General features: G+C 42.6%; 1 protein-coding gene across 8 annotated transcripts in view; it reads right to left on the bottom strand.

The window, feature by feature from the left end:
• Positions 1-14,902, bottom strand: part of LAS1L (LAS1 like ribosome biogenesis factor) — a 35,499-nt gene that overhangs the window by 8,921 nt on the left and 11,676 nt on the right. For all 8 annotated transcript variants that reach the window (XM_035890132.1, XM_035890125.1, XM_035890128.1 and 5 more), the window contains exons 9-12: positions 13,992-14,207; positions 12,717-12,852; positions 11,758-12,137; positions 9,601-9,742 (exon numbers count right to left, since the gene is read on the bottom strand). In XM_035890132.1, coding sequence (XP_035746025.1) covers positions 9,601-9,742; positions 11,758-12,137; positions 12,717-12,852; positions 13,992-14,207 — 874 coding nt within the window. The remainder of the gene's footprint in view (positions 1-9,600; positions 9,743-11,757; positions 12,138-12,716; positions 12,853-13,991; positions 14,208-14,902) is intronic.

The raw sequence follows: 14,902 nt of genomic DNA, 5'->3' as shown, positions 1-14,902 counted from the left end.
GAACTTGTATCACTACCATGTTAAGTAGGTCAGACCAGGGTTTGTTTTATCATTTTTACTCATTTTATGAGAATGGTAAAGGTGAAAGCTGAATTTTATAGTAAAACAAATCTTTAAAGGATCCACTTGAAACCCGGTATCTGACATCGTAAAGGAGAAAAAGGGAAAAATCGGGTTGTCTTGTGCATGTTTTTCACTTTCTCTAGTCCTTATGCCCAAGGAGAGCACGTGCACTCCTAGCTATAACCTAGCATCTTCCAGGGTAAGAATACATTCCCTGCCTACTCACTGTTTTTACACTTCAGCACATATTAACCATCCCTCTCACCTACCTGCTTATGCATCTCATCCTTAGGAAAACACAATCCAGTCATTATCCAGGTCCATTAAATGATGAGTCTTATTTTTGAAATGTCAGTGCAGTGGCTTGATTCAATCCCTAAAGCAATTGCATGTCAGCAACTCCACCCTCAGAAAACTCTCCAAGTAGTCATTATTTGCCACATTTGCCCCTGCTGTCAGGTAAAACTGACACTGGGAGTAAACAAAAAGCAGGTATGCTTATCACAGAAAACCGCAACGGCTGCCGGATGGTGACAGCAGCTATTCAAAGCTTCAGAGGCTGCCATAGCAACACTAAACACAAACTTTGACAACACTCATACACAGCATACACCAGAAAACCCACTGAAGAATCTCTTGGGACCAGGGAGGAAGGAACTACAAGCTCTCCCAAAGTATCGAAGCATCACAGGAACTTGCCTCTCATGTTAGAACAAAACCAAAACCCTCTGAAGACAGAAACTAACTTCTGCAAATAAGACTGAGATGTGTGCAAAGCTTTATTCATGCCACAACTTCAAGCTATACACCAAAAACCTTAATGCCTTTTCCCGATGTTCAGTACTGGAATAACAGGCTATATAGCAGAGGCTGCTGCTCAGAGCTCCTCCTTTAAGGCCAAAACACCTCTCAGACACTCCCTGTTCAGATGAAACACTGCGAGAGGCCTCGCAGAAAAAGCCAACAGAGAAACATCACAGCTATCGCAGCCAGCATAATGACCCCGATGGTCTTCCTCTAGCTGTCGGAAACTATCCTGCATTCAGCCTGCTCATGGGATAATTTTTCCTTCCTTGTGATGTATACTCCTCATCACCGACGACTTCACAGACCTGCTGTCATTCCCAGGACAGGGACTCGGGGGACAGACACTGACATCATTCTCTGCCTTAACTGTACTGCTTGAAGGTGGCCAAGGGCCAGCTCATCACAGCAGATCGACCGCTTTTCTGGAGGGATGAAACTAGAGCGTCACCAAGCAAAGTAATGGCACTTTATTACTTGGGATTCAAAGGAGAATGTGCCTTTTTCCATAATCAGTGCTACTTTGTCCCCCAGCCGCTTGCTTGCCACCAGACAAAGATGGCCACGGCTTTTAGAAAGGGCCTGTCCCACTGCATATGCTGCAGATGCTTTTTCCAAGCATCTGTAGATATTTTCCAAGTAAGGCATCGAATTTTCACAATCCCTCATACCATACTGCAGTACCCCTATAGTGAGCCTGGCAGAACAGCCCTCTGCAGACAGAAAAGTTGGTGAGTAGCATCAAAGAAGAAGCAACAGCAAACACTACTTCTGGAATAGCCTATGCAAACCCCTCTTGAAGGGGAAGCAGGAAACCCACATAGCTGCAAGACAGTGGTCAAAGTTTCTACATAGAAGAGTACATGAGAAGTAGCCAAGAAAATCCGCTCCCCTCTGGGCAGGTCAGACAACGTTTCCAATGCCACATGGCCTTTGGCAAACGGAAAAGCTGCTATGCAAGGGAAATAAAAGAATGAATGAGCTGCTGTTGTAACACCCCTGATGAAACTTGGATTGCTTCCAGGCACAGCTACAGGAATAAATCAGGTTCTGCTCCTTTTTATTTGTGGTTACAACAGGTTTTCCTCATGTTTCTTTCTGAGCTTTGTTCCTTGGCCTGCTGCCAGGCTGTGATCTGAGTGGCAGAAGCTGCCCCTTCCCCCCACCCCCAGAGATGCAGAAACGTGTTACTTTTGGCCCAGTATGTGCTTTTCATTTTCTACATGGGTATTTTCTAGTAATATAAGCTGTGCGACACATCACACTGTTCAAAAAACAGCCAACTGGGAGCAGCACATGAGAAAAGGAAAACCACATCCTTGGCTGAATACAGACGAAGCTCTCGCAATTGCTCCGCTCTGCTATCTTAGGCCACGTGGAAAGCAATAACTGGGGGAAGAGGGGAAAGCAACGCCCACTGGCTTTTTTCAGAGTCTGCTCAACGAAGCACTGAAATCTATGTAATATGGCTCACAACTTTTAGTCTGCAATCAACACACAATCAGTCCTCACCATGATTAAATCATACTTCCAAATGCATTCCAGGCATCTTCCTCCAAAGGAACCTAGTGCTACTGATAAGGGAAGGAAACATTAACTGGTCAGTTAACTGCAGAATCTGATCTGCCGACACAAGAGACAGACTTTCCTTTTGACAGATTGTTTGCTGCTTGTGACCCACTTGCTGAAATGGTTTACTGGCAGGCCTAGAAAGAACTCTCAGTCACAGAGGTGAAAGGAGAGCATAATGCTTGCTAACCTACGAGAACTCTACCATTTAATGAAAATAAAAGATAGTTAAGAGACTTTTTTTTTTCCCCCAGTCAATCACAGATCAAAAGATCTTCAGTTCTGGAGCCAGTAAAGAAATTATCATCCATTCAAAAGGATGCTATTTTAAGTTTCCAGGATACTACTTTTCCAGCATACTTCTGCTATGCTTGTTTAGCTGCTACCACATTTCACCCAGTAAGTGGCTGAACTTTGGGGTCAGCACAATGATTCCTTACGCACCTGCTTTGTAAATTGCTTTGGCTTTCTCTGCAGTAAGAGTTCAAGAAGCACAAGTAATTCTATGCCACACAGAACAGGCAACACGCTCTGTGCAGGTCTGCAATGCAGTTAGTGGGGACTCATTCCACTTCCGCAAGATAATCATGAGGCACTGCATTGCAGCAGAAATCAGCTCTTATGCAATTCCTTCGGGAAGTCAACTACATCAGGTACATCACTTTCCCTCTTCTCCTATTTCCATGGTATATGAAGAGAACAGAATACTGTAGGTGAGAAGTGAATGATACCCTCAACCTTAACTGCAAGATACTTACTGGTGGCTCAGGCTTCCCCTCCCTTTTCTAAAGCAAGGTTTCTAAACCAGCTTGTGTAATTGGTTTCACTGATGGCTAGCTCCATGGCAACATCAGTATAAGCCTCTCTGCAAAGAGCCACCACAGAAATTCCGCCATTGCCCCCAGGACAGGCATTGCAGAAAAGGCCTCATTCTCTTCACGGATATACAATGAAACGGCAGCTTCCTCCTAACCACAAAACTATGAACAATCAATCTACACCAACCACTCGGTCATGAATTCCTTAATGTCACCACATGTTTTTTCATATCCTTGCAAGCATCAAATAACCAAGCATTACCTACAAGAAAAGCAGCAGAGAAACTGGAGAAAACAGGTCCTTCCAGCTGCCCATTTGCAGATATCAAGAGGTGTGTTTTGGCAGATGTGAGCAAGAATTTATAATGCAAATTAGGTGTGTCTCTTCCAGGAATAGAGGACCTGTGTGCCTTGGCAAACATTTCCATTCTGGTTAGGGGCAGCTTATTCGCCAAGCCAAGGCAGGGGCTGCAGTCCAGTGTGTAGACAGGTACAATGGCACTGCTTCCTGAAGAGAACCCATGGTATTTCAAGGTTCGTGCCTCTGCTAAGTATCTTTAGCAAAATCTGTAACTGTAATGTTACACAAGTATGGTACAGAGCAGAAATTCCTGGAAATTTATATACTTCAGCTAAGCCTTGAGCCCAAGACCCTCTTGGAAATCCTCAACTGGCTGACAGATTTTTCTATCCTATAGCAACATATCTGGTTGTCTTCTGTGTACAGACAGGTTGACCTAGCATTTCCCCATAGCTATGTGTGTTCTGTATGACTTGCTGGTTCTTTTCATATACCCAGAAGCAAGGATCACTTATTTCTAATTTGTTGCAAGCAATGGAATCATAAACAAGTCCTAGAAAGTAAAACCTAGAGAACATTACCTGAAGTATGGATAAGTAACAGCTCACCTGGGGAAAATCATTGGCCAGTGCATTCCAAAGAACAGCTTACAAATAAAGAAAATGGTTCATTTGTAACTATGAGAATCCATTTCATTATCTAATTAGCAGTATACATTTTTTTTTGCATTTGTTTTAAAACTAGAGTGACTCTACAGCTCATTTCTTTTAAAGCTGCATGTTTGCAGGTTGTTTATGACCAAGTACAAATCTGACTTTCCAATGCTTTTTACAGCATGCAGGGGAGAAAAATACCACTGACAAGTTTGTTATGAGAAAGAGGCCTTTTAGAAAAAAACAGCCATGCGTATTTCCTAGACTATTAACATTCAGGGAGAAGGGAGGATGAAATACGTCCTAGGAGACCTTCCGGAGCATGCATCACACTGTTAGGGTCCAGATTTAGCTGCACATCAGTCCCACTATGTAAAAGTGTTTGCACTAGCTGAGATCAAAGGTCTGAGCTGCCCGTCTCCAACTATGTTCAAAAGCAGATGCCCAAGTAAGCACATAAGCAGAGAACAGAGCAGTGCTCCCAACTGCCCTTCCATCTGCCAGCAGTTTGTGAATCAGAACCTTGCTGAGCCAAAGGTCAGCCTCGTGTTTAGATGCACTTGTTGGCATGTGGGTGTGTGTTTGGTGATTGAGTTTCTTTGGTAAGATCCTTTAAATATGCGTCTTTGCAGACCATTCAAGCAAGAATCTCAAAGCACCTTCACAGACATCGTAACTCCCAGAACCACAGTTCCAACTTCCACGTTAATGACAGTGTGATGCATTGCTCTTGAAGCATGATGAGGACAGCAAGTTTTGGAAAACCAGGAATCTTACCTGCTTTGGACATTTAATGGATTTGCAAAAATCCTAACAAGTTTTGCCTCTCCAAACTCATTCCTACTACCCTTATATGCCCTCCAGATCCGAATAATTCAATCACATTTATTCTGAAGTCACAAGAGGTGATACTAAGTCAGGGACAGACTGGAAGCTTTACCAAGTCACCATTTACTGATAGCACTCAACTGCTGCTTGCCAGTGCTGTGAAACTGCTGAGACTTGCACTGCTTCACATGACACTGCAATGACTGAGCACCACAGAAGCAGCTACAAGCGTCGAAGTTCACTAAGGAGGAGACAGGAAAAGAACACTGAAGGTGCAGCAGGACCAGGTGCACCCAGCGGTTGCTTGCTTCATGGTTTTGCTTTCTAGATGTGGGGAATTACAATGGAACTCTAAACACCGAAGACTTTTTCTTGTTGGAACATAACCAAAATACATTGGGAACACTATCTAGAAAACATCTCCAGGTCAGCTGCCAGCATACGCAGCTGAGCCTGTCTTATGAAGGGCTAGCAAGCAAAACTTGTAACACTAGTAGGAAGAAAGATTTAGTGCAGAGTAAATGAAAGCAGCCAAAACCAAAGTAAAAGCAATGAGAAGACAGTTAATTACCTTGCTGATGACAAAGCAACAGAAACTGCGAAGGTGTGTTGCTAGCTGCAGGAGCAGCTAGCAGCATACTCATAGCACAGACTTTTGAGGAATTTGGGATATAGGAGAATGTTGTCATGGCAATAAATCTCAATTCTTCACCTTCTCTGTGAGAGTACAGGAGCATATTGCTACCGTTGGCACTTGTATTCAACAAAACAAACAACTACCTGCTCACTCTCACCATCACAGACGTCAGAAGCTGCAGCAGAATGACAACCGGTATGGGGAGGGAAAAGGAGGCAAAGCAGCTGTGGCTGGGAGACCCACAAAAACCCAACCAGATCATCTCTCCAACCACCTGCAACTAGAGGATTAGAGGTAAAAGAAACAGACACAGATTACCAAAGATCCCAAACCACTGCTGTTAACCACATAATGTGTGGAATAAAAGCAGCAACGATAAAACACTGGTAAGCACATCAGCTGCAAAAACTGGGCAGCACCATAGCAATAGCTTCTGCTCGCTGTTTTCTCTCCAAAACCACTCATATTTCTCAGGAATCCAGAAGTAGAAAAGCCTGGAATATCTGCACTACCCCCTCCTGCTATCAAGCTTAGCCTATTAGAGAAGAGGAATTTGGCAAGGATGGAGTTTGTTTAATCTCATCTAGGCTCCCTTTCCCACAGAAGGTTGGACCAGATGATCTTTTGAGGTCCCTTCCAGACTGGGCTCTTCTATGATTGCATCACATTATTTGGAATGGGACAGAGATGCATGGGAGATTACTTATATTCCATGATAACTCAACCAAAATTTTCTGTACTTAATTCTATTCTAAATTTTATTTAACAGAGATATTTCCACGCTCAGAGTAAAGCTGTAACTAATTACACTTCAACATCAGCACTCGCTTTAACTCCTGCTGACTCTAGCAAAGATTTTGTTGATGGTCAAAGTAAAATGACAAAAAAAAAAATTATTAGTAATTTTAGTGAATTTTTATTAGCAAATTAACTCAGTAATACATGCTGTGGATTTTCAGACAGCAGACTTTATTATAAGTACTAGCTCCTTTAACATCTACATCAGTGGTATGATATAAAGTTTACATCTAGAGGAATTCCTTTGCTTGTATAGCAGAATCTGGAATCATTAGGTGATTTTTAATTCCTGTTACTCTAGAAACCACTCCAAGAAATATACTGGGATTACAGAACGCTTGAAGCCTACAACACGCAAGTCAGAAAGGGCACGTGCTACAGCTGGCTTCAAGTAGCAGCTTACAAGCAAGCCATAACAGTGAATCACACGACTCCACGTATACTTCATTACAGCCTCCATAATGACGATTCCAGCTACCGCGCACAGAAAAACCAACTGAGCCAGTGAGGATCGGACTAAGAAACCCCCACTCATCTCTTCTCAGTGCCTGCTGGCTAGATGCCAAATGGTACTGATTACTGTAGCCAATTAGAATTCTGCTGCAGCTCCTTTTTCTTATCAGTGATCTCACCACCTGAACATCAAGTCAAACAGCTTTATGTTTAAAGTCTCTGAGCTCAAGTATTCTGTCATTTGTGACTACAGTGAGAGTGCCAGGACACTGCAGACTAGTAGATCTGCACATTACAGGGATTTGCCTTATTCCCAATGTGGAACCTATTGCAAGAAACATGATTCACGGCTGGCTGACACCAAAGGGCTCTTCCGCTTAATCAAAAGGGGTTTTTTGCATCTAGTATAGATTTACTCTTCTTTTTGCGATGCTAAAAGTATCAGCAGACAAATGGTTACCTGCTCTCTTCACAGTCTGAGAGGAAATTTATGCAGTGCTCAAAGCATAGGTCTTGTCAGTGATTAACATCATTCAAGAGGTCTTCTCGATACAAAGATAGGCAGGTTTGGTCCTGCCTCTCATAGAAGCATTGGAACCAAGGACTTCATTCAGTTTTTAGACCATCAGAAAGGGGAGCAGTAGGAAAGGATAGTTTCTTTTTGATTACCTAGCAATCTCCGAGATGCTCATTTTACATTTCGATTGGATGAATCAAGCAGAAACAGTACCCTCTCAGCAGGCCTGAACTGACAAAAGAGCATGCTAGTCCCATGGAGGACTGCTGAATATGAATACATGCAAGAGCTCTTCCCAATGCAACACCCCAGGCTGCACGACTGTCACTGTTACTTGCATTGTTGGAAGCTACTAGATTGGGCCCATCAACTACGGTGAAAAAAAATCACGGATTAGGAAGTTATCCTATCAAGTGTTTAAGAAAATAACTGCCACTCATTTATATTCTGAAGTGTTCCTTGGATTAAAATACATATAAGCCCATCTCCTATTGTGTATGTGATGAAATTGATCTGACAGCTTACAGCATTCAAGTTCCTTTGACTTCAAAGGGCAAAATAATGACCCTATTAAAATGTCTTCAGTGGGATGGTTTAACTGGCTAAGCTTCATCTAGTAACAGAGGTGATCTAACTAGAGCTTTATAGAATGCTACCATTATTTCCATGACAACCGGTGTTTCTTTACTGAGATCAGATCTGCAGCTTAAATTACTAGCTGCAGCTCTGAAAAGGTCACTGGGCAATGCCAACATACTGTGGCTACGGATCAGAGCCCCAGCTGATAAGATACTGAGATCTCAAGCCCACTGAGGCTGTGCTAATAACTTCCAAACTGCTGAAGAGCAGTATATCGTAATCATTGCAATGGTTTCTTTTAGAAAGACCAGTAGGAGCGAAGATGGTAAGATTATAAACTGGTTTCCTCAAAGGACACTACGGAATTCACATTTTTGATGGCGAATCATGCCACTGCATTTAACTTTCAGATAGTGCAAAAGACCCAGGGAGTGCAAAACAAAAGGACATTCCCAGAAGGGAATGAGAACAGCAGCAATTACAAATAGCAGCTCTCAGACTTGACAGGAAAAGACGGAGACAAGCGCAGAGAGGTAAGCGTTGAGTATATTCTTTCAGCTTTGAAGGATGACCGTCAGGGCTTCATGAAGTAACTTCCTATGACACTGGTGAGTTGTCACAGCAATACAGGTAGCAATAACTTCTGTCTGACTGCGTCCATCAACTATACAAGCATACCATCAGACTAATAAAGTACAAACAAGCAGGAAGATTTTCCTGCTGCAGTGGGAAGAGTGAGGAGAAGAGAGTTTGTCTCATGCAGGGTTAACCACAGGATGAATAACTGGGACTGCAGTGACATCGACCTTACTCAGGAAGCATGCCATAGTCTCCATTTCAAGCATACAGCAAAGAGCTATGTTTGCATTCACTGACATGAACCTCTCAGCATATTCAGCACCCCAGTTATGTATAGCAATTCCTTCCTCAGGTGTTAAAAAAGTAATCAGCAGTTAACCACTTCCTGTGGCTACCTTCTCTCCTCATCCTCAGGCTTTCCCACTATTGCACCTCAAAGTGCTTTAGCAAACCACTGTGCATTTTAGAATTGATTCCTCCTTCCTATACAACACTAGCTAGTCTGGGAAAACTGAAACTGGGAGAGGCTAAATGACTTAAGTCTTTTAGTCCTGAACGCTTTAATTGCAAGGCCACTGTTCTTCCCATTAAAGTTATTTATCCCAGTGTTATCACCAGGCAGATTCTGCACCAGCTCTCAGTAGCTTGTTTTAAAAATCCTGCACTTCCAGACTAGTAACTCTATGGAATCAGCAGACTGTATCTTAGTAACAGCATCAGACAACACTGGAAGTTGGCAGCGCAGTCTGCAGAGCAGACTTACACTATTACACCAGCACTGCAAAGGTCCTTCCAAACACACACGTTACTTGAAAAATCCATGAGAAGTGCAGTTAGTAGATATTAGGGACAGCAGGAGATAACTTGGGCCAAACTAATTAGTCAAACAGAAGTAAAAAGGAAATCTCACCCTTAATTTTTCACATCACATAGTACAAGGCACAGAGAGACAAATTAATTTCGTGGTTCAGGAGCAAAGCCCTGCCCACACCATTACTCACTTTGTATTGGGAGACTTCCACTCATCTCCCACTGGCTGATCAAGCAGGGACATCATGGAATAATTATCCAACATGAGACTATCAGGGTCATCTGTCTGACCTGGGAGTTTCCCAAGAGGAAAGTCTCTCCATCGTACTTCATCTGGGTAAAAACAGTATATAAACAAGAAGTCTGAGCTACCCAGAGTGATTTTCAAAAAACAAGATCCCCCCACGTCCACAAATACTGTCTCGTGCAATTCAGCCATTCAGCAAAAAATGAACAATCTCAGGTACTCAGCAAAAATAAGTTTGAACTATAGTTTTAACTAGTTTTGTTTCTAACCTTACTATTTCTTCCAAAGAAAGTCACTGTAGTACGAGAGACAACAGGGACGCATCTGGTGCCATGTAACATCACACAGTCTACACAGTGCAGCTCGTCCAAACCACCGTGAGACAACGTCCATTAAAAGAAACCCCACAGTATTCTGGAGCAACCCTTCATATTTACCTTTCTCTTTTAAGCATACTTCCGTTTGAAACATACACTGACTTATATACGTTAATTTTAAAAAATTACTCCGCATACTTCTGTAAATAGAAAGTGCCATTTGTACACATATGAAGATTCAAAACAGCACCTTAGCATCCAGTAGCTCATTCCTCCAGTGAGACTAAGCATCAGCTGCTTAACGACTCGCTGAGATTAGCAGCTGCACAGCAACAGTGCAACAGTGACTGAAGAAGTAAAGCCACAAAAGTAGAAGAGTGTAAGGCTAGGGAAGCCTATTTAACCCATAAGGCAATTCTGGTTGGACAGATGGGCTGGGATGAGATGGCAAAGAAAAAGAATACGACAATGTCTTGGAAATTCTGCTTTTTTTTTTTTTTTACAAGCACCTATTGGTGTTTTGTCTCTCCATGACTTTACATTTGTTAAATTTGGTTCCCAATGAGAGCCAGAAACTGCATGATGGGAAACCATGCATTACAACTGATAATATCAGCGAGTCCATTCCTTTATATTGTGGTGCCAAAATTTCAAAGGCAGTTCCCAATAGGGAAATCCCCCTTTAAATGTCATTCTTATTTCACATCTAACTAAACGAAAGATACAAATTATTATCTGTTATTGTTTTGACAATAAGATTTCTTAAGCCAGTGTGCTTCCCTGATACCAGAACACTTATTTTTGGAATGCTTACTAGCAGCTCAGCAAAGACGAGCAGACAGAAGTCTTCAGAAGATAATGCACTCCACTCCAGAGAGCCAGCAATAATTACACAGACTAGCTGAGATTTCTGCTAATCATGTGCCATTTCCTTCTCTTTGCCCGAAACTGATTTGTTTTGTGTACCCGATATCTGCTCAAAAACCCAAGCATTGCTCTAAAGAACCAGCAGATTTATTTGTTTTGCCTTTTATACATCCTTGGGCATTTAACAGAACAAAAAAATGTGAGTGGGGTAAAAGAGTTCATTGTCTTCTAATGGCTGCTTTTCTTCTTCTTCCTTTAAATATCATTTTGCCTCCAATTCTTCTCCATCTACCTTCTCCTCCTATATTCAAGTCCCTCCATAATCTCTCATCCAAAAAAAAAAAAAATAATCTTCTTCGCTACAGAACCCTCCACACCAACAAGAAAGTACAGCTACCATAACAAAGCTAATAAAACACTGGATATATGGTTTATTCCCTCTAAAAACTTGCCTTGCTCCTTTCTTTTGCTTGCCACCATGTCATAACAATTTTCCTGGAGCATGGAACTTATGAGTATATGACTGGTGCTTTTTTGCACACCCAACCTGTGCTTTCAAATACCCCCAAGTCTGACAAACAGAAGTCCAAGAAACATCCGTATTTTCTTTGCAATTCACAGCTGGCATATATGCTGCTCCACCAATTGGATACACTGAAATTTTAAACAGTTTGGAAAAGCCTTATAAAAATTTTAATGAGGCAGTAACAACACGCTCCTGGAAAAAGCACTCACGCTATTTTAAGACTTTGAGAGATGGCACCTGCACATATATACAGAAGACTGGATTTGGCATTTAGATGCTTTTGAAGCACACTTCAATTCTGGCCAGGCCCAGAGAGCTCAGATGCCTTTGCACTTCAATTAACATTTGCCAGCGAGGAAGATTGTCTAAGTTTTACAGAGTCATTTTTTACCTGCAGTGATCTGCCAGGCGGACCCTTGCAGTGCTGCCCTTTTCTCAGCAATAGCCATCATGTTACCAGAATGAGCAAGTCCTTCCAAGGGATTTGTTTCAGTTACCATCTCTTCTTCCTCCTCCTCCACCTCCTCTACACCATCATCTCTCTCCAGCACATCTTCTTGTTTCTCTACAGTCTGCCCTTGTTTTTTAACCTGATTTTCTTGCCTGGCCCTCCACTGTAGGCTCTCTATAGTGTAAATTGGCTGTTCGCTGCAGTCTGAAGAGAGGCCTGGACTGGACAAAGGGCCACCTCCTTCCGTGTAAACAGAAGCAAGATAGAGAAGGTTCTTCCGCGAAGAACGCGGCAAGCGAGGTCTCATGATTGTGAGGATCCTAGAAAGGAAAAGGGAAATGTAAAAGTCTTAAAAGCAAAAAAGATTCCAAATAAAAGTTAATCAAGCTAAGCAGCCTTTTAAGTGTGAGTTTCCTCCAGGACAGCTCACTTATGTATCTCCTCTAACAGGCAAACCTGATTATTCCCTGGTGGGTGGACGCTGGAATTCTCCCTCTCAGTGATTAAAACTAAGGATTTGGGATACTTCTAACTGAATTCCTGTTTTCATGTGAAAAAGTTACCACCTGTGCTAAATTTGTAACACCTGTATAGCCAGTCACATCTCTGCTACCAAGTCACTTTCCTTCTGACCAGCTTGCTTCTTGAATACCTCCCCAGATAATATCCACTTTCATTTTGAAGGTGCAATCCTTTTAAATTCTCTTCCTTATTCTCTTTATAGAATCAGTGGGGAGATAAGCAGCAACCAGCAGGGCTTTATATGCACCTGCCACAATTTCTACCAGATGTAAAGGAAGGGAACGCAGCTATAACTCAGGATATCACAAGGGAGCTGGCCAAAACTGCTACAGAGCACTGTTTTCTGTCCCTTATCTAGGTCACAGGATCAAACTTACAGCTGGAGAAGGTGTGGGGTTGCCCAGCAGGGAGCTTCCAAGCAATTATCAGTCAGTCTTATCCACTGCAAAGGAACTTTATGGAGGAACAGGTCCTTCACAGACACCTGTTTGTTACAGTGTTGTCTTTTCTTCCCTTCAAAGAAGATAACGAAAACAACAAGTTGCTCAAAACTCATTAAAAATACACCCTTTGGCCCTTTGCATTTTTACTGGAACAGTCATCCTCAAATAAGCTCACATTCCCATCCAAGTCCAAGACCAGCTGAACTGACCAAATATGTCAAGGTTGTTAGAAGCGACTTGCCAATGCATGGGCAGCGAGGTTAGCTCCACAAGACATGACCACAATGAGATGCAGACATTCCCAAGCTGGTTCTGTACATGCCATCCCAGACAGGAAAGCCACAAGATGTGTTTGTACAAGTATTGTCCCAAATCAATGCAGTATACTGCTTCTAGGACCTGAGATCATTCCAGATAGCACTGCAATGAGTAGACTTAACAGTTGGGAACTACCACTATTCAGGGATCTTGGTACATAATAGATATGCCCAGCACTGACCGAAAGCATCAAACGTGAACCCGTGACTGCCACAGATACTGGCAAAATCTTGGTGCCAGACCAGGAGAGGGCAGAAGAGGCGGTAAAAATAACCAGCTGGAAACCTCCTCAGGGATACACGGTATTGCAGTATAAAAGTCCTGTTAACAGAGTTCCTGTGACACACTGAGTAATTAACGCTCTTCTGTGCCCCTGTGGAACATGCAGTTTGCCAATTTAAAGAGTTCTAAGGAGTTAGGAGCAGAAAACAAAACTTACTTTTGTGCAATTTTAGAAGGCATGAAAATCCTGTGATAGCATTAAAAAAGGACAGAAAGGCTATCCAAGCATCTTGTAAAGGCAGGCTTCTCTTAAGTGAGGAAAAAACATGGAAGAGGGAACTCCTAACAGGCTGCATGTAACATCTTTATTTGTTATCTGCTGTTGTTATTTCCTACAAGCACTAATATCTGAAAAAAAAAAAAAGCACTCAAGGGCCTGATCTTTCATGGGAGATTGGCTTTTCCCAGCTTGAAGAGGCTGCAGCAGTCGCCAATAACAATTTCAGGTTTTTTTGCTAAGAAATGCATGACATAATAAGCTGCAGGTTGAAAAGTGTAAGAAATGCAACAATAAAAGCTCTGTGTTCGCATGACAAAATATAATAATTAGGTTATTGCACTTTCCATCTAAAGGTCACACCACTCTCCCAGTTTTTCAGACATACTCACCAGCGTTTACTTTGGCAATGCCAGTCAGCATCTCAGAAATCCAGTTGATCAAGAACTGAGGACGGAGTTCTGAAGAGTCAGAACATTCCTTCAACTCCATAAACATTTTCTCTATTAGGATCTGTGTAAAACTTCGGGAAAGGAGGCCTGTCAGCAAAGGCTGCCAAAAGCAGTAAAACGTCTGAGGAATTTTGAACTGCCATACCTCTTTATTTGCTGCAATAAGACATAAAAAATAAGAGAAACCAAAAATCACTGGTTTGTAATTTTTTTGTGAACCATGGGTGTAACACTTGTTCCAGACTAGTTTGTTCTGAGAGCACTGGTTCCAGGGCATTTCCTGGGACCCTCACTGAACCTGGAACTACTGTTTTCTTATGCTAGAGGAGTAAAATAAGCAGCAAACTGATAATTAACAAAACAGCTCAATGAAATGGCTCTCGAAGGTAGGGGAGTCCAGGAGAGCTGGCTGCTGTTTAAGCAGCTCTTCCTCCATGCTCAGGACCGGTGCATCCCTGTGAGTAGGAAATCGAGTAAACAAGGTAAGAGGCCTGCATGGATGAACAAGTAGCTCCTAGTGAAACTCAAAGAAAAGAGTAAGCTCCATGGAATGTGGAAAGAGCGTCAGGCCACTTGGGAGGCATACAGGAATGCTGCCAGAGCATGTAGGGAAGCAACTAGAAACGCCAAGGTTCACCTGGAACTAAGTCTGCCAAAGGACATCAAGGATAACAAGAAGGGCTTCTTCAAGTATGTCAGCAGTAAACGTAAGACCAGGGGTAATGTGGGACCCCTGCTGAATGAAACGGGTGCCCTGGTGACAGAAGATACAGAGAAGGCAGAGCTACTGAATGCCTTCTTTGCTTCAGTCTTCACTGTCGAGGCTGGCCCTCAGGCTCCCCAGTCCTGGC

This window comes from Egretta garzetta, unplaced genomic scaffold, assembly GCF_000687185.1.
Source record: "Egretta garzetta isolate BGI_Z169 unplaced genomic scaffold, ASM68718v1 scaffold512, whole genome shotgun sequence".
In the NCBI taxonomy this organism is placed as follows: domain Eukaryota; kingdom Metazoa; phylum Chordata; class Aves; order Pelecaniformes; family Ardeidae; genus Egretta; species Egretta garzetta.
The sequence above is the reverse complement of the archived record's forward strand: the minus strand, read 5'-3'. Positions and strand labels throughout refer to the sequence as shown.